Source organism: Podarcis tiliguerta (genome assembly GCF_965153285.1).
Source record: "Podarcis tiliguerta genome assembly, chromosome: 17".
NCBI lineage: Eukaryota > Metazoa > Chordata > Lepidosauria > Squamata > Lacertidae > Podarcis > Podarcis tiliguerta.
The window spans coordinates 31,294,405-31,312,078 of NC_139550.1; the positions used below are offsets into that span (position 1 = coordinate 31,294,405).

At 45.7% G+C, this 17,674-nt stretch overlaps 1 protein-coding gene across 6 annotated transcripts in view; it reads right to left on the bottom strand.

Moving 5' to 3' along the window:
- Nucleotides 1–1,492: 1,492 nt before the first annotated feature.
- The window catches only part of ELAVL3 (ELAV like RNA binding protein 3), an 81,728-nt gene continuing 65,546 nt past the window's right edge, over nucleotides 1,493–17,674 (bottom strand). For 2 of the 6 annotated variants that reach the window (XM_083420447.1, XM_083420446.1), the window contains exons 6-8: nucleotides 11,515–11,553; nucleotides 8,075–8,403; nucleotides 5,682–6,810 (exon numbers count right to left, since the gene is read on the bottom strand). In XM_083420447.1, the coding sequence (XP_083276573.1) occupies nucleotides 6,773–6,810; nucleotides 8,075–8,403; nucleotides 11,515–11,553 (406 nt within the window). In that variant the 3' untranslated portion in view covers nucleotides 5,682–6,772. Of the gene's footprint in view, nucleotides 8,404–11,514; nucleotides 11,554–17,674 lie in introns of all 6 variants that reach the window. The other 4 variants (XM_083420448.1, XM_083420451.1, XM_083420449.1 and 1 more) reach the window with 4 other exon arrangements.

Below are 17,674 nucleotides of genomic sequence, written 5' to 3' on the forward strand. Positions count from 1 at the left end.
GGGATGATGGGAACTGTAGTCCAAAAACAGCTGGAGACCCAAGTTTCAGGAAACCCCCAAGATGAATTTTCTGGAACAGCTCTCTCAAGGGCTGTGTTGAAGAAAAGGCCACGCTGACCCCTCTTGGATTTGAAGTAGCTTCATTCAGTAGCCAAGAATGCAAGTTTTTTTTTAGTTCAGTGGTCTTTTTGAAAAGAAAATGCCTCAAAAGAGTAGCATGAGCTCAATTTTTTTTACATTTGTTCCATCAGCACATAGATCTATAGCTCCCAGCAGTCCCAGTCTAAAAAATCTGGAAAGCGCCAACTTGGCAAAAGCTGACCTAATATGCCATCCTGATTATTTAAATTTCAGAGAATTTAATTTTCAAATGTGTTACTCGGATCTAAGCTTTCTCATATATACCTTTTAGATTTTGTATACTTTGCCAGATTTCAGTTTCCTTTATTGGTGGCTCCCAGAGTCACTCGCTATACCATTACTCTCCTCCCCTTTCTGCAGTGTTGCCCAGGGGTTTGGCGAATTGCATTTGAAATTCTTCCTGAGTTGGGAGATTCCCGCTTCCCAGCCATCCAGCAGGTTCTTTGTCGTGACTAGAGACCTTCCCTTGTGCTTAAAGATCTCAGTGAATCAGAGCCAGAGTGGGTCAAAAACTTCCTTTGTGCCAGCCCGTCTCAGCTGCCTGTGGTGCCTGCTCAAATATTTAAAATAAAAGAAGCAAACTGTCACTGAAATAACTTTTTTTAACATGTGGGAGGGATGCTGAGTGGCAGCATGTAAAGGGCAGAGGGTACAAAACACAAGAATAAATAGAGAAAATGACAAGCTACATGTTTTCCCCCTCCCGCCCTCCCCTTTACTTTCTATTAGGATGAAGACTCAAATGTATTTTTCCCAACAAGACAAAAGTAGATGATGTAACATCGAACCCCACAAACAAACTTGCCTATAAAGTTTTTTTTTGTTCTAAATGCCACATTTGTAGGTTGTTGTTTTTTTTAAAAAAGAAAAAATTACCTCTGTGCACTTTGCCCTGTTGGAGAGCCTGTCATTTAAGCGTTTATTATTTTTATTATTGTTGTTGTTTCAATTTTTGTTTGCTATTTAATAAATAAATTAGGAATAATCACTTCTCAGCAAATTAAAAAATATTTCCCTTTTAACTTGCAACTCTGATGAGAACATAAATATACACAAATGTACTTTTACAAGGCAGTAATAAATATTTAAGTTAACAATAAGTTAAAAACTACAAGAAGCTAAAATTCGCAAAAAGATACAAGAGTTAATGGTGCCAGTTTTTTTGTTCTTTTTTTTCTCATTTTATCGCAAACAGAAGCTGCCACAGACTCTTACAAAACACAAGTGAACACATTTATTGTCAAAAAATCAAGAAATCCTAAACTAATTTCTAAATCATTAAACAATTAAAACTCGAACTAATGCTAAAATGTTTTAATTATCATTAAGTTCGTCTTTTAAATGTTGTTCATTTTGTTTCCTTTTTTTTTTTTGCTTGAGAGCAAAAGAAAATAAAAGTCCCTTGCTCCACAAGTGCCAACGATGACTTCGTTGTTTTCAGCAAACCAAAATAAATAAATAAATAAATTTTTAAAAAGAAGAACGGAAAAATAGCCGATGTGCATTTTCAGGATGTGATTTGTGAACACAGATCCAAAGAGATGCCTCGGGAAAAGGCGGTAGCAGTTGCGTCCCCTTTTTAAAAGTTAAGTTGTTTTTTTAAGAGAAACTTCCCTTCTCGTTCCCTTTGAAGTATGCGGAGGGGGAATTTAAAAAAAAAAAAAAAAGCAACATGGACATGGATGTCAGTGTAGTACAACCCTTACAAACAGATTAATCCCACTTGAAGGCTCCATTCTGAAGGGAGACAACCATAAAATAAAATAAAATAAATAAATTCTTTTTTATTTTTAAGCAGCAGCCCTACTGAGAGCAAGATTCAGACATTTTTTAAAAAGTCCTCCTGGGCTCTTTTGGCTTTAATTTGAGAAACCGGGCAATGCCTCCACGGAAATGGCTAAAACTCCAAAGGTATTTGGCATTTGTGGCTGCCGGATGAGTGAAAAACTTGAGTAGATTTCTCTCCACCATCATCCCCCCCCCCAAAAAAAAAACACACAATTTCTTGCTATTATACCAAATAAATAAGAAATAAGCTGGGCAGTGCTGTGGAGGAACTGTCCCAAGTGAATGATTTGGCCTGTCCCCATTCAACAAACATACACACTCGAAAGGGATGAAGGCTCCCTGTGGAGGAGAACATGGAGCAAGAGATGTCTTGGTCCAAAGATGGAACACTCTCACCTGTTCCAAGAACCTCATCTCTGCCCCTCTACCCATTCCATGATAGCACCTCCTATATCACAGGAAACTTACATACAGTAACAGAGATGACACCCTCAGGCGTGTTAATCCCGTTGTTAAAAAAAACGCGGGGGGTGGGGGGAATTACAATGGGCAACGGTCAGTGGGAAGAGATTTGGTATTAAGAACTGTCAGGGAAGCTTCCCCCAAGCCTTCGAATCAAGGCCTACGTGACAAAGGTGTGAGATATTGGAGCAGCAAGTTCCTTCCCTTCGAGGGTTGTGTTACGTACGGTGTAGTTTTAGCTTTCCGCGAAATAAACATGGCCTCGGACACACAAGGTCTATTTGGTTGAAGATGGCGGTGGGTGGGGTTATTCCGCCCTTAAACTTGCCAACATGTTTAGGACATTTAATCAGACGGAGACTGAATCCAGGAGGGCCAGGTGGGATAGGTGGCTGGGTACACAGTCCCTGCAGGGTTTGATCAGGGAATAGCTCTAAGCATATCATCCTACTATCATGGTTAACAGGCAGGGGTGATGCTTATGCTAGGATGCCTTTAGGCGGCATGATAGTAACTCGGTCACAGCTTAGATGGCAAAGCCGGAAGCAGAAGCTGCTTGGAAGGTCTACGCTTCAGTGGGGTGAATCCTAGTTTCACCCTGGCTTCCCTTTTGAGCCAGAGAGCACATGCGTCCTTAAGCATGTGCAGAGGTGCTCACTCACATACGCACCTCTCTGGCTACATCAAAAAAGCTCTTGCCGCCTGCAATTTTTGCAGACAACCCAAGAACATTATTGGTTGCCTTGACCGAAGGAAGTTTTAAGCAGGTGTCTCAATGCTTAGCCTCAAAGGCCAACTTAGCTGAAACTTGCTGTTGTGTTTCAACAAACTGGCATCCAAATCTCTGGTGGGGAACCTGGTTAAGTACCTTTTCCTTCCAAACATGGACAAAGGGTTCCCCCCAATCTCTCCCCCATGATGGATCAGATACCACAAGACATCGGGTGGAGGGGAAACATGCCATCAGCTTAGAATCGGAGCGGGGATGTCATGCTGAAAGCTAGATGTCCAGCAGACAAGGAGCATGTCTTTGGCAAGGATCCAGAAAGGTGGGCTGAGGCGCTCACCCTCCTGCGAGATGAGCACAAAGCAATCATACTGGCCCATGCTGTGACCACTGGCCCATGCTGCCTCGGACCAAGAACCCAAGCAGGAGTGTGCATCTCAAAAGACTGGAAGGTTTATTGCTGCCAAGAGGAAAAGAGAAGCCCCCTGAGAGAAATCTTAAAGCATGGGAATTGCAAGGCCTTCCTACGGGTCAGATTGCTCCACAACTGCCTCGCAGCATGGTGGAAAGAGCTCCGATCCTTTCTCCTACAGCCCAGCACACCAGAGACCTTCTGCTGGAAAGTCAGAAGACATCCTTGGCTGCTGGAGTCCACTGTGGCTAAGTGCAGTGTTGCTTTACAGAGGTGATTGGCTTTGTGGGGACGTATTCTCTCTCGGGGATGGACCAGCCACAGCAGAGCAGGCACTAAATCTAGCAGAATGGCTGAGGGCGAAAAGGTGGTGCCGTTTCAGAGCTGCCAGGGCATGTGGCTAATTCGGAGTGAGGGCGGGTGGGAAACGGAACTGTCTTGAGTGAGCCGAGAGAAAGAATGAACACAGAGTTATCAAATGCCCAGATGGACACTTGACTGTTGGGTCTTGCCAATGCCTCCACCTAGGAAGGCGGAGGAGGAACAGAAAACTGTGCCCCTTATTGAAAAGGAAGGCGTGGCACAGCCATCCCTTGTGGCATCACCAGGAATCATGTTGGACTCATCCGCCCCACAAACCGGGCCGTGCAGTTCCCCTGGCCAAGTGTGACTTGCGCTCAGCTGTTCTAGGAAGCCACATGGACAAAGCAGAGCAAAGACATTGCCAAAACAGCCCCGAGATCTCCATTCAACAGCGAAGGGGGTCAAAGAGCTGACCTATTTGGTTGCATTAAGCTGCCTGGAAAGGGCAAGTGGCAAATGTTTTGCCTGGCGTCCACTCAAATGGTAGGGGAAGGAGAAGAATTGGTGCCTAGCAAATGCTCGCTGCTCCCTATCTAGTCCTTCCTCAGAAAATGCCAAGACAGGCAATTTCAACCCCAGGCCAAAGTCAGCCTGTCTCCTGTTGCACTCTTCTGAAGTACAATGCCAGGCTCCTAGGGGGCAGCATTTGCCAATTCCCCAGCCTCCAGCTGCATGACCTTCTTTGGACCAGTCTTCCCTACTCCCCGCCTACCCAACTTATCCTTGGTCTCTTACATGAAACGGCTGGATCCATAATAAACATAAAGAGAACCCTTTAATTTTTAAGACTGTTGGAGCTGTGGACGCCGGTTACAGTATATGGATGTGGGATACTACCAGAAGTCAGTGTCAAACAAGACACGCCCCTCAAAATAAGAGGGTCCCTGCTTTTCCTTCATGATCCTTCTCCTGATTGCCCCTGCACTTAGCCCATCATTATAGCACTACGCTGAATGGACTGCCCAGGAGCCTCCCAAATTGGATCAAGCTGCCTTGCCTTTGGGAAACTGAATGTTAATCTACTTTTCCGTAATTGATGTCCATTGCGTCGTACACGGACCTCTGCGGATCTAACTCTCCCTCTTCTTTCCAAGATGTTTTGCAGCATCATGCATAACAGCCTTGGCGTGCCAGCAGTGGGCACTGACATCTGAGACAGTTCAGGCTTTGCGTCCTCTGCAACAGCTAGAGGAGTTGCTTGCTACCCTTCCCCTACTGAGGACCATGTTGTCTCTTTGCTAAGGGTAGATATCAGGCATGCATTGAGAGGTGGGTGAATAGAGCCCCTCTTCCCCCATCCAGCAGCAGCAGCAGGCTTTTCCTGCAGAACCATACCTATCTGCACAAATCAGCTTCCATACTCTAGCAGCACTAACTGTTTTGGGGTGCTTCTTTTTTTAAAATTTCACTCGATGGCTTTTCCGATGAAAAAGCCAAAAGAAATCTTAGCGGGGAAACAACTCTGAAAATGGACGTGTGTAAAACTAATGCTGGTATTAAGCACACAGCCTAAACCATTGTTGTTGTTGTTTTTAAAGAAATAAACTGTTTCCTAGGCTTTTTGTCCCTTTGGCAGGGGCTGGGGGGGTAAGAGAGAAGTCTGGTGGGGATGTTGCAAAAAACCGTAAGGTGATTGCAGCCCCTTCTGCCCTTTCCCCAGCCCCTAACAAGACACACAAAGACAAGAAAAGCATTAAAATAAAATAAAAAAGGCTAGGGGGGGGAAAGAATCCTGAAAGCAATTTGCTGCTGCTTTTGCCCAGCTAAGGGAGGGACAGAACAATCTGGGGCACTAAGTGCTGCTCCTGCACAAGACTCTCAAAGACTTTCCAGGCAACTGGGGATGGGGGCAAGGGAGAGGGGGTGGCAGGAAAAAGACAATAGGTCAAGAAAAGCAGCTACCTTCCCAGCATGCTTCTGGTGTGGAGAAAGCACATGGGCCTTACTCACTGCTGTTGTGAAACTGCTGCTATGCAACTGGCAGCAGCTGGCATCTGTTGGTACACCGCCCTTTGTAAAAAGCCATGCCTTTTTTCTCCTGCTCCCACCACCTCTCTATACGGCACTAACTGAACTCGGTTTCCTTTCTAATTCTCACGCTTTTAAAAATGCCTTCGGTCACTGTGAGCCGCCACAGTTGTGCTGGTGGGCTCAGTTGCTTTCGCTGGCGTTTAAACCCTCCCTGCAACAAAGCCAGGCTCAACCCCAACCGCTGCACCGCCAAGTCGTTTTGCAAACCTGGGTGGAATTAGCAAAAGGAAGGGAAGGCTCAGCTTTCAGGAAGGAACCGTCCCAGCTCAGAGCTATGGCTATCCCCCAACTCAACCCCATAACAAAGCTGATGCCAAAATCCCAGTTCATTATATGGAGACTCTTGTGTGGCTCCAAGCTACCTGTATCTGTCAAATCTGATACAATATGGACATCCCCATCACTTGTCTGGAAAGGCCATTGGGAATGAATGACTGGAGTGTGTAGAGCAGTAGCACTTAGTGACTTGCTTTCCATTTCTCCCTTTGAATTTGTGTGTGTGTGTGTGTGTGTGTGTGTGTGTGTGAAGTTCAAGAATCCCAGTAAAAATTTCCAACAAGGTCTCTTTTCCTTTTTTATAAAAATAGATTTTTTAAAAATCTTTCTAAACGTTTGCTGTTGTTTTCATTTTGTTTCCCATTTCAGCCTTTTTAATGTATCATTTCCCCCTTTCATTCAGTCATTAGATTGATCTAACATTGAAAAAGAGAAAGGGAAAACTCACCCACCAGCCCATTCCCACTCCTGTACCTCCCCCTTTAATCAAAAACAACTTTCTAGCTTATCAGGATAGTCAACTAACACAGTTTGGGGGTGGGGGGGGGGGTTGGCTCCCTCCTCTCTCTCTCTCAGATGGCCCCATGCTTGGTCTTAACAAATTCTTCGCCTAAAAATTTATAAAGAAAGAAGGAAAGAATGAAAGGCTTGATTTTAGGAGAGGAGGCAAAACAGCAGGTTTAAATTGTACCACCACCTGATTCAAGTCCATATTTCTGACCCGAAAAGAAACTTGACCCATCTAGTCCACACAACCTGATTAATCGACTAGGAATCTTGGACACTGTGCCAGGTCCCTGGCCTCTCTCGCTTGCTTATCGCCATGACCCACACTCCTTACTTTAATCCCAAATTATTCCAGGACGTAAGCAAATTATCAAACCTGATATGCAAACTTACAAAACAGAGCAGAAAAAATATATATGTGGGGCCTTTGCTTTCCCCCCAGGGAATGAGGCTTCTCTGGGGAAAGGCAAGAAGGACCCCCCGTTCAGGACATATAGGGGTGGGTTTATTTCCCAAATACAACATCATTCTAATTAAGGGCCAGGCAAGGTGGTAGGATTAACAAACAATATCGCTAACATTTTAGACCAAGGGATGAGATGAGAGCATTGTCCACCCACCACATTTGTACTTTTTTGTATTTTATTTTTTTTTTGCATCCAAGAAGGACAAAAGTGGTGAGCTGGATTGTTGTAACTCCCCCCCCCCCCCAGGCTAGCTCAGAAAAGCAGTCGTGACAATTCTTGGATTTGCTGATCCGCAATATTTTGGGGGGGGGGGAGAGTCGGGAGTGTTTCTATATCACACCTTACAGGAGAGAGTGGTTTTCATCCCCCACCCCGGGGCCAGGAAACCTGCCCATCCAAAAGGAACAATATAAGGGGTCAGAATTCAAAGAGGGAAGGAAGGATGGAAGATTGGAGAAAGCTTCTGACTTGGGTAAAGTATGTTAGAAAAGCCTAGGACAAGGGACCGGGTTGGGGGGGGGGGGCGCAGTAGGGTCACAGAAACAGAGAGGTGTTCTATTCTGAGTGGATGTCTCCCCTGCACATTGCCAAGAGCAGGGATCGGTTTTTCAAAAGGTGGCTGACATGTTGCCACGTCCGTGCTCCCTGCTGGGCTGTCGGGCACAGGGGAGGGGGAGCGGGAGAAGCCTCCTGCTTCCCAGAGAAGATCACGGTGTCTGGCGGTTTTTTTGTTTTGTTTTAAATATTCTGCAACATTTGAGTCAATGAACATTTCCGTTCTCGTGGCGAGTCGGGGAAGAGGGCTGTTTTTCCAGCATCCTTGCCGCTCACCCCACCCCACCCCACCCCTCCCGCCATCTCTCTCGCCCCGCTTGCTCGCTCATGCCTTGTGTTGCTTACTGGTCTTGAAGGAAACCTGGAGAATTCGGTCGCCCAGTCGGTAGCCATTGAGGCTGGCGATGGCCATGGCTGCTTCGTCGTAGTTGGTCATGGTGACAAAGCCAAAGCCCTTGCACTTGTTGGTGGTGAAGTCGCGGATCACTTTGACGTTGGTGACTGCTCCAAAAGGCCCAAAGAGCTGCCACAGGACACTCTCATCGGCCTCTGGGGAGAGGTTGTACACAAAGATGCACCAGCCGGCACTGGAGGCCCCTGTCAGGTTGACTCCCGCCAGGCTGGTCATGCTGTCGATCGTGATGGGAGAGAACCTGGAGATCAAGGAGAGAGGACTACTTTGGGTGTAAGGCTGGCATTCTACCAGCATGAACTCACTGCAATATGGACAGGTTAGGAACAGCACTGCCTACTTCTCAGGGGAAAGGGAGAGGCACCGGCAGCTCACTCCCACAAGCCTTGGCTCCAAGGGGCAGGAGGGAAAGGGCACAAGCAGTTCCTACCAAAAGACCTGGATCCTTCAGGTTGAATTTGATGTACAGTCGTACCTTGCTTGTCGAACTTAATCCGTTCCCAGAGTCCATTTGACTCCCGGAACAGTTCAAAAACCAAAGCATGGCTTCCGATTGGCTGCGGGATCTTCTTGCACTCAATTGGAAGCTGCGGAAGCAACGTCGGACGTTCGGCTTCCGAAAAACATTCGCAAATTGGAACATTCACTTCTGGGTTTGCGGCTTTCAGGAGCCAAAACGTCCGAGGATCACGGCATTCGACAACCAAGGTACCTCTGTACAAGCCTACCTTTGTAATTTCCCCCACAGATTTTGGTGAGGTGACATTTTAATTCACACTCCTTCTTCAAGGGTATTTCTGCCTGTGCTAGATGTTCCCCCAGCTTGGTTCAGCCTGCAAGTGTGCCACAAGTCTCCCTGTTTGGCCTTCAGGTTTCTTGGCTCTAATAACGAAGTAACCTCAAGGGTAAAATGGAAGGGCTCCTAACGAAGGAGACGGTGGCTTTTCCTGTGCATGATTGAGTTCATCATGCAAGTCCTGAAATTGGAATCCCATGCAGAATCTGGCACAATGAGAATCTCATTTTCCATCTAAAGAAAAACAAACTTAAAAACCCCCCACACCAAGTTATAAACTTCATGGTAGCAAATAACATCTTAGAAATGATTCTAATGAAACAGGGAGGAATTCAATGTCGTGCTCTTCCAATTGTCAGCTCAAGCATTTCAGCTTGCCAGACGAAATGATCCCCCCTCTCTGCCCCTGAGCACTGTTATGGGGGTTCTCCCAAGCCCCCCAAAGCCAATTCTGGCACAGGGAAGGGGGAGAGAAGGAGGGGGAAGCCCATTGAACAAGGGATTCCAGTGGTGGGACTCATTAGGTGCATCCTGCCCAGGATGTGGGGCAGAGCTTGCTGTGAGGAACAGGTATAGTACAAACTTCCCTATGTCTCTCTCTCTTCCCACCGCCCAGCCAGCTATTGTTTTCTGACATGTTGCTGGTGACCACCTGTGCTCCAGTTATTTCCTTCCCTTTCCTCGTCCACCCCAGTTTTGGAGGAGAAGAAAGAAAGAAAATTGAAATGTTTGGATAACCTGGATCTGTGGGTTGATTCAGGTAAAAGGTAAAGGACCCCTGGACAGTTAAGTCCAGTCAAAGGCAACTATGGGGTTGCAGTGCTCATCTCGCTTTCCGGCCGAGGGAGCTGGCGTTTGTCCACAAACAGCTTTCCAGGTCATGTGGCCAGCAGGACTAAATTGCTTCTGCTGCAACGGGACATCGTGACGGAAACCAGAGCGCACGGAAACGCAGTTTACCTTCCCGCTGCAGCAGTGCCTATTTATCTACTTGCACTGGCGTGCTTTCGAACTGCTAGGTTGGCAAGAGCTGGGACAGAGCAATGGGAGCTCACCCCGTTGCAGAGATTTGAACCGCCAACCTTCTGATCGGCAAGCCCAAGAGGCTCCGTAGTTTAGACCACAGCGCCACCCGCGTCCCTCTGGGTTGTTTCACACCACAACTCTGTATATGGATGTGTAATTTTTGTTATTGATCCAGAACACACTGTTATTCGTGGCTGAAAGGCTCACCAATACTACCTGCCTGCTGCAACTAAGCTTTCCTAATACAGGTTGAAGTGAATGCATCGGAGTGGTTCTGTGCAGAGAATATCTTCAACCTCCAGCCTGCTGCAGTAGAGCAGTCGTGTAAGTGTCTGCTAATTTACTTGACTTCAGCGGCAATCATTCTATGCTCGTTTACTTGGAAGGAAGCCCCATTGACTTCAGTGGGATTTACGTCAGAATAAACACATGCACACGATTGTGCTATTGCATAGAAAATTCTCTGTGAACAACAACGCTCCCCTCTAATCTTGTTGGGAACAGGAAGCGTGAAGGAAGGCAGTTCTGCAGAAGAGTCAAGCTTCTTCTTGCTGAATCTGAGGAAACAGCTGGGCATTGCCAGGAATCTCCAGGGCAGACTGGACCACTCATGAAGGATGCTGGCATAGCAACCACTTAAAACGACACAGGCTCAATTTGGGGCCTAGGAATTTTGGACCTAAGGAGGAATGAGCTTGCTCAATGCCTGCATGTGAAACTACAGAGAGCTCCATTTAAGCTGCTCTGAGCTTTCGAAGGAAGATTGGGACGTGAAATATAAACAGTAATTGTTGTAACATGTTTGACAGCCTTCTAGCTCTCAGATGTATCTGTCTTTGGTATAAAGTTTGTCCGCCTTCCCAATTCACCTTTGGAGCAACCGTCTAATTTCTGTCCTTCAAGCAACGCAACTAAATGAAACCAAGAAGCACCCAACACAGTGACAACAGATAAACACAAGACCAAAAAAAAAAATTATATAAGGAACAGCCAGTCATCTGAGCAAAACAGCAAACCCTTCTCTCGAACCAAACCCAAAACAGAACGAAAAGAGAGGCATGAAAGGTCTGTAGTGTGTCCCCCAAGACACACAAACTCAAATTCCACAGGCCTAAGGCAGAAGATGGAGGGATTCTATTGTTTTAACTTTTATAGTACTTTTAAATTCCCATGCTTGCTGAGGGAGGTGGTGGGAATAAGAAAAAAGAGGGGAAATGATTACAAATTAAAAAACTAGTATTGGGGAGGGGTGGGTATTGAACCAAGCAACCACAAATAAAGTTGTCTACGTTGTTTTTTTCTCCTTTAAGGTTAAGAAAAACAGTCAGATACCTTAGGAGACTACCAATGTTATGTCTAATCGTGACACCCACATTTGCTTTCTAAAAGGATGAGTGCAGCTGCACTGTTAAGGCCGAGGTGGGGTGGGGCCTCTCGCCTCTGGGGCTGTGTTGACAATCACCTTTTTAAAATCCAGCCTTGTGCTGTGGGCCAAGGTGGGGAGGGAGGGGGGGGAGTGGCGAGGAGCGTAGGCTTTTGAAGGCTATTTACCTCTTGACGCCGTATGCCATGTTTAGCAAATTGTCGAGCCTGTGGGAGGAAGAGGAAGACGAGGAGAGGCCATTGTTAGTAGACGATCTCGTAACAAGAGGGTCCTGTGGTGCCATCTGGCTTGGCTATTAGTGCCGCAGCAAGGCCGCGCCTGCTTCCTGAGACTAAGCACAGGTTGCTGTTTGCATATGTGCAAGTGCACTTGGAGGCCCCTGGTGGAATTTAAATGTCTTAGGTTTGGAAATATATATATATATGTGTATATATATATGCTGAACAGCAATGGGAAAGGATCTCCATCTATTTTGTTTGTTTATCATCTGTTTTTCACATACTGAGATGCATGGGTAATGGACAGGCACTAATTAATTAAGGGCAACGGTGTCTGCATTTCAAAAATGATGATGATGATTATGGTAATAATCAATCATTTTTTTAAAAAAGAGAGAGAGAGAGAGAACACCTAGAACAGAACATGGGAAACATATTTACAGTTACAACTTGCCATCCCCTCTTGTTAGGACTTACTTTCCTCTGCAGAGCTGTGTCCAGATTTCATGCGGCAACTCTGAATTGTCTTCAATTGATTTGCTTAAGAGTCTGCATGATTACCATCATGCCATGGAATCTAGGCAGCTTGCCTTACTCTTTATTTTTTAAAGGCAAGAGTTTAGTCTTAATAGTTGCTAGCAAAGATCTGAAAACCTGCAGGTTGCCTGAGCTTCCAATGGGCGAAGCTACCAGCATTGGACTTTTCCCTATTGGCCTTCCTGCTTCTACTGTCCTTTAAAATGGTCCCTCATCCCATCAACTACACATATCTGGATTTCCAGAATCTCATCTCTTCAAAGAATGCGGTGCAGAAAGGCAAAATCTTGCTAAGAACTCCCCCAAACGGTGCAATTGAATACAGTATACACATTTCAGTAGCACAATTTTTATAACTTAGTAATAGGACTTGGGAGTAATTTTTCCTAGTGCAGATATCCAGGCCTTACTTATGAGGTGCATTTCTAATGAACTAGATTGCACATGCAGGAGAGAGCATTTAATGGGTGAAACATAACACCTCCCAGATCCATGGATGTGTTTATTAGCATATATGTTGTGGCTCCATCATAAACGGAAGTTTAATGAGCCAAGACACAGAAAATATCTACGTCCGCATGTTCCATGCATATGTATGACTTTTGCATGTTTGTCATGTTATGGCATGTCGTACACCATGCAGATGCCATGCCTATGAACATCATCTGCGTATGGGTCCACCGGATATGTATGAGCAGGGAGTTCAAACATAAGTGACCCGAACCTACAATTCAGTCCATTACTTCACCAAACCGAACCAAAATTTATCCTGCCTGTTGGGACGTAAATTGGCTTTTGACCAAAGGAAGAAGTGGGTTATCAGAAAAGCCTTCCAGCAGCACAAAATTCCTTGTCTAGTAGGCAGAGAGGCTATTTTAATTCTTCTAGTGTATTGTTATTGCTTTCTTTCTGATAAAGGTATGTTTTAGATACTATAGCTAAAAGTTGACCTGGATTGTGGGAAAAGTAGCTGGGTTGATAATCCCACTTTTTGGGAAGGGCTTAGACACATGGCCTTCTGGAAACACTGTATTCCTCACTTCTACACAGTACAGTGGTACCTTGGTTCTCATAAGCCTTTGTACTGAAACAACTTGGAACCCAAACACTGCAAAGTGTTCCAGTTTGCGAACTTTTTTGGGAAGTCAAGCGTGCTCCGTTTTCAGTGTTATGCTTCCAATTTGAGTGCCAAAACTTCAGTTTTGAGTGCCACGCTTCCATTTTGGGTGCCATGCTTCCGTTTTGAGTGTTATGCTGAGCTCTGTCTGTTTTTGCTATTCATTTTGTGTTTTTGTTTTTGCGGCTTTTTAGTGTGTTACTGTGTGGAACCCAGCTCAGCTACTGATTGATTGACAGTGTGACCGCAGTACATTGTTTACTGCTTTCATTTTATGGATCAGTGGTCTCGTTAGATAGTAAAATTCATGTTAATTTGCTGTTTTAGGAGTTGTTTTTAAAAGTCTGGAACGGATCGATCCATTTTGCATTATTTTCTGTGGGAAAGCATGCCTTGGTTTTGGAACGCTTTGGTTTTGGAACGGACTTCCGGAACAGATTAAGTTTGAGAACCAAGGTACCACTGTAATTCCATTTGGTGGTTTCTCTCTACCTGAATTGTCGGAATGTACCTGTATTAGCTGATGGGGTTAAAAGGGAAATTCACCACAGACATCTCTAAGAAAGAGGAGAAGGAATCACCAGATTCTAAACCTGGGTGTGGCAGCTTACATTAGACCTTTCAGGACAGAAATCTGAACTAGCCTACTAGCAACCCAAGGTCATTTTGCTCTCCATGGGAGAAGGCAAATGGAACAATTACAAGAACACTCAGTGGCACCATAGAACATGCCTGGAAGCCAAAACCCACTCCTTTAAATTCATCACAACTTCAACCAAAAGCGAGGCAGGGCTTTGGGATACAAGAAACCCCTTGAGCTTTGAACAGCCTGTTTACCCTGAGGAGTTCTCCCAGCCCCTGCCACACTTTAGGGCCAAAATAGACAATACAGTGGTACCTTGGGTTTCATACGTTTCAGGTTACATACGCTTCAGGTGACAGACTCTGCTAACCCAGAAATAGTACCTCGGGTTAAGAACTTTGCTTCAGGATGAGAATAGAAATCGTGCTCCGGCAGCGGGAGGCCCCATTAGCTAAAGTGGTGCTTCAGGTTAAGAACAGTTTCAGGTTAAGAACGGACCTCCAGAACAAATTAAGTACTTAACCCGAGGTACCACTGTATGTAAAACTATCATATCACCCGTAGCATGGCATAGCATGCGTGTGTTTGTATGTGCATGGTTAACCCAGCCCCACTTCCACCATCCTGACAAAAATAAATAAATTCCTTCCCTGCTGTAAAGGTGCTATTTGCTCCAGGAAGAGAAGTTGCCATTGATGCCTGTGCAAAACAGCAGGGGGGGGGGTGTTGTTGGGGCTAGGCACATTCAGTGCAATACACAAGTGTACCCTCTGCTCCAAGTCGGTTCTTCTCAGACACAGCCCAGAATCCTTTGGGCTCCCATCCCAGCAAGAAGTGGACACAGTGTATGGCCAAGGTGGATGGGTGGAGGAAATAAATATGAAGAACTCGCCCACCACCTGAAGGACATGGAATGTGGAGAGGCAACAGAAGGTAGGATGGTGCAAGATACTGTTCAAAATACAGTGGTGCCTCGCAAGACGAAACGAATCCGTTCCGCGAGTCTCTTCGTCTAGCGGTTTTTTAGCAGCTTAGTGCCTTAGAAAAAGGGGGCGGGGAGCGTAAAAGAATCGCAAGACATTTTCGTCTTGCGAAGCAAGCCCATAGAGAAATTCGTCCTGCGAAGCGCATTGAAAAACGGAAAACCCTTTCGTCTAGCGGGTTTTCCGTCTTGCGAGGCATTCGTCTTGCGGGGCACCACTATACTCAGTTTCTTGTTCTCCGACACCCAAGTGGCAACTAACCTCTCTCTCTATATATAGATTTTAAAATCCATTGTTTCTAGGCTCCGGTTACAATATCGATATATCTAAACCTATGGCCTTTTTAGTTTCGAAGCAACCCTACAAAGTGACAAAGAGGCACATGAGTGCAACAGAAATGTCTTCTGCTCAGATGATAAGGGAGCAACAGGAGATTATTACCGGTTCAGCCTCACGGAGACGGGCAACAGAATAGTTCAGGAAGTCTACCTCCCAATCGCAGCAATTTCCTTCTCCAAGAAACAAAGGAAACACCCATAACAGTCCTCTGGGGAGGCAAGGCTAGATAAATCTCTGTTCCCTGCTGCACTCAAAATGTTTTTAAGTCCAAATGGCACAGCTGCTCACTCGCACTACCACAAACTTCCTCCACAAGCCCTGATATGATTCTAGTATCCAAACCACCTTTCCTACTGGGTCAAAAAAAAGAAAGAAAGAAAGAAAGAGAAAAAGTAAAGGACCCCTAACAGTTAATTCCAGTCGCAGACAATTCTGTGGTTGCGGCATTCATCACGCTTTACAGGCCAAGGGAGCCGGTGTTCGTCCGCAGACAGTTTTTCCGGGTCATGTGGCCAGCATGACTAAACCGCTTCTGGTGCAATGGGACACCAAAACCAGAGCAGCGCATGGAAACGCCGTTTACCTTCCCGCTGGAAGGTACTTGCTTTCAAACTGCTAGGTTGGCAAGAGCTGGGACCGAGCAACGGGAGCTCATCCCATCAGGGGATTCGAACCGGTGACCTTCTGATCGGCAAGCCCAAGAGGCTCAGTGGTTTAGACCACAGTGCCACCCACATCCTAGGTCAAATATGCACAGCCTATGCCCAAACCCATCATGATGAGCACCACCGCCTAATACAAGCCTCTGTACATTTCTCCTTGCCACTGATCTTTCCCCACCTTTGCCAGTTGGATACAGCAAGCTGAATTCCTTTAAAAACACAGCCACTTCCTGCAGCGAGTGCTCTAATCTTGCTATTTAGCATAAGATGCACAACACAACTTCTACTGCTCGGTGGGCAACATGAAGAGCTCAAGACCCAGGTTACGTTCCACCTCAGCTATGAACTTCCCTGTGTTATCAAAGCCTGGGAATTGTTTGAAACTCCCATTGTTCTAGGTGCGTTTTGCGACAGGGGATTTCATTAGTGCGAGTAGTTTCTGAGCTCTGGGCGCAGTACTGCGCCTAAGATTTCAGATTAAAACTTCAGAGTGGAAGGAAAGGGGGACCTTTTTCTGCCTCCCCACTTCCAGCTACTCTCTGAAGACTGGAGAAGAGACCCTCTTTTAAGAAAATTAGGGGAAGGTGACCAGGGAAAGGACTAGACCATGGGGAAAGTGAACATAATATTTTAGCTGCAGTTCATTCAATTTCAGCTTTGTATTCTCGTTATAAAAAAGCCCGCCTAGACATTCCGTTGTGTGCCCATAACCTAGGTTTAAGGTGCCATTTAGCTCCTAGCTTTCGTATCTCAGTTTCCCTCCCAGCTCTCAAGCTGTTAGCTGGGACTACCAGCCATCCTAGAGCGTTAGGAAGATAAACAACTTCAGAGATTGGGGGACAGTATGAAACTGAATAAATATGTGATGAGTAGGTACCACATAATGAGTCTCAAATAACGTCACTTTGAAAAAGAAGTGAACAGTTCTCTCACACATGATTATTTTTCCTGTTTGGGCATGAAGATAAATCTGTGGTAATCCATGCACGCTGCCACACATCAAAGTCACATCGAAAGCAGACATATGCACCATCTTCACACCCAGCACGGTGTTTTTCGATGCCATGTGGGAAAAATATCACGTGTGAAGCAGCAGATAACAAAAGAATCCATGAAAAATGTGGGAGAAAACATACATTTGATGCAGATCGGGAGTTCAGATGCAACCAGGCATTTGACGCCAAATGACGGGGAGTGGGGGATTAACAGCCTTGAGGCTTTATTTCAGTTTGCCTAAGACTTTTCAAATCCAAACGGGCCAAGGGGCTGCTTAGGGATTGCTGCAGACCTTCAGGTGGCCCTCATAATCTGTCCCTCCCCATCTTACCTACAAATTGAAAAAAAGAAAATGGGGTACAGTGGTACCTCGGGTTACATATGCTTCAGGTTACAGACTCTGCTAACCCAGAAATAGTACCTCGGGTTAAGAGCTTTGCTTCAGGATGAGAACAGAAATTGTGCTCCGGTGGCGCAGCAGCAGCAGGAGGCCCCATTAGCTAAAGTGGTGCTTCAGGTTAAGAACAGTTTCAGGTATAGAACGGACCTCCAGAACGAATTAAGTACTTAACCCGAGGTACCACTGTATATGAGAATTCATGGATCACGATTTCCAAAACAACGTACAAAAAGAATTTCCTGTTTCTTACAGGATCTGTCCCATACAGAAGGAATCTGGACGCTCATCTGTCCCAACCCTGCCCCCTGAGGAACACAATACAACTGGTAAATGGCACACATTGGCACTTAGGAAGATGGCACTTCCTCTGTTTACACCTGATGGAAATGTGGCTGCCCTCTAGATCCAGCAGAACCTCAAGCTATATCGACAACCGTCCCTTTACTGAATACTGAGATGTGGCTATTTCTGAAGTGGAGCGGCAGGATCAGC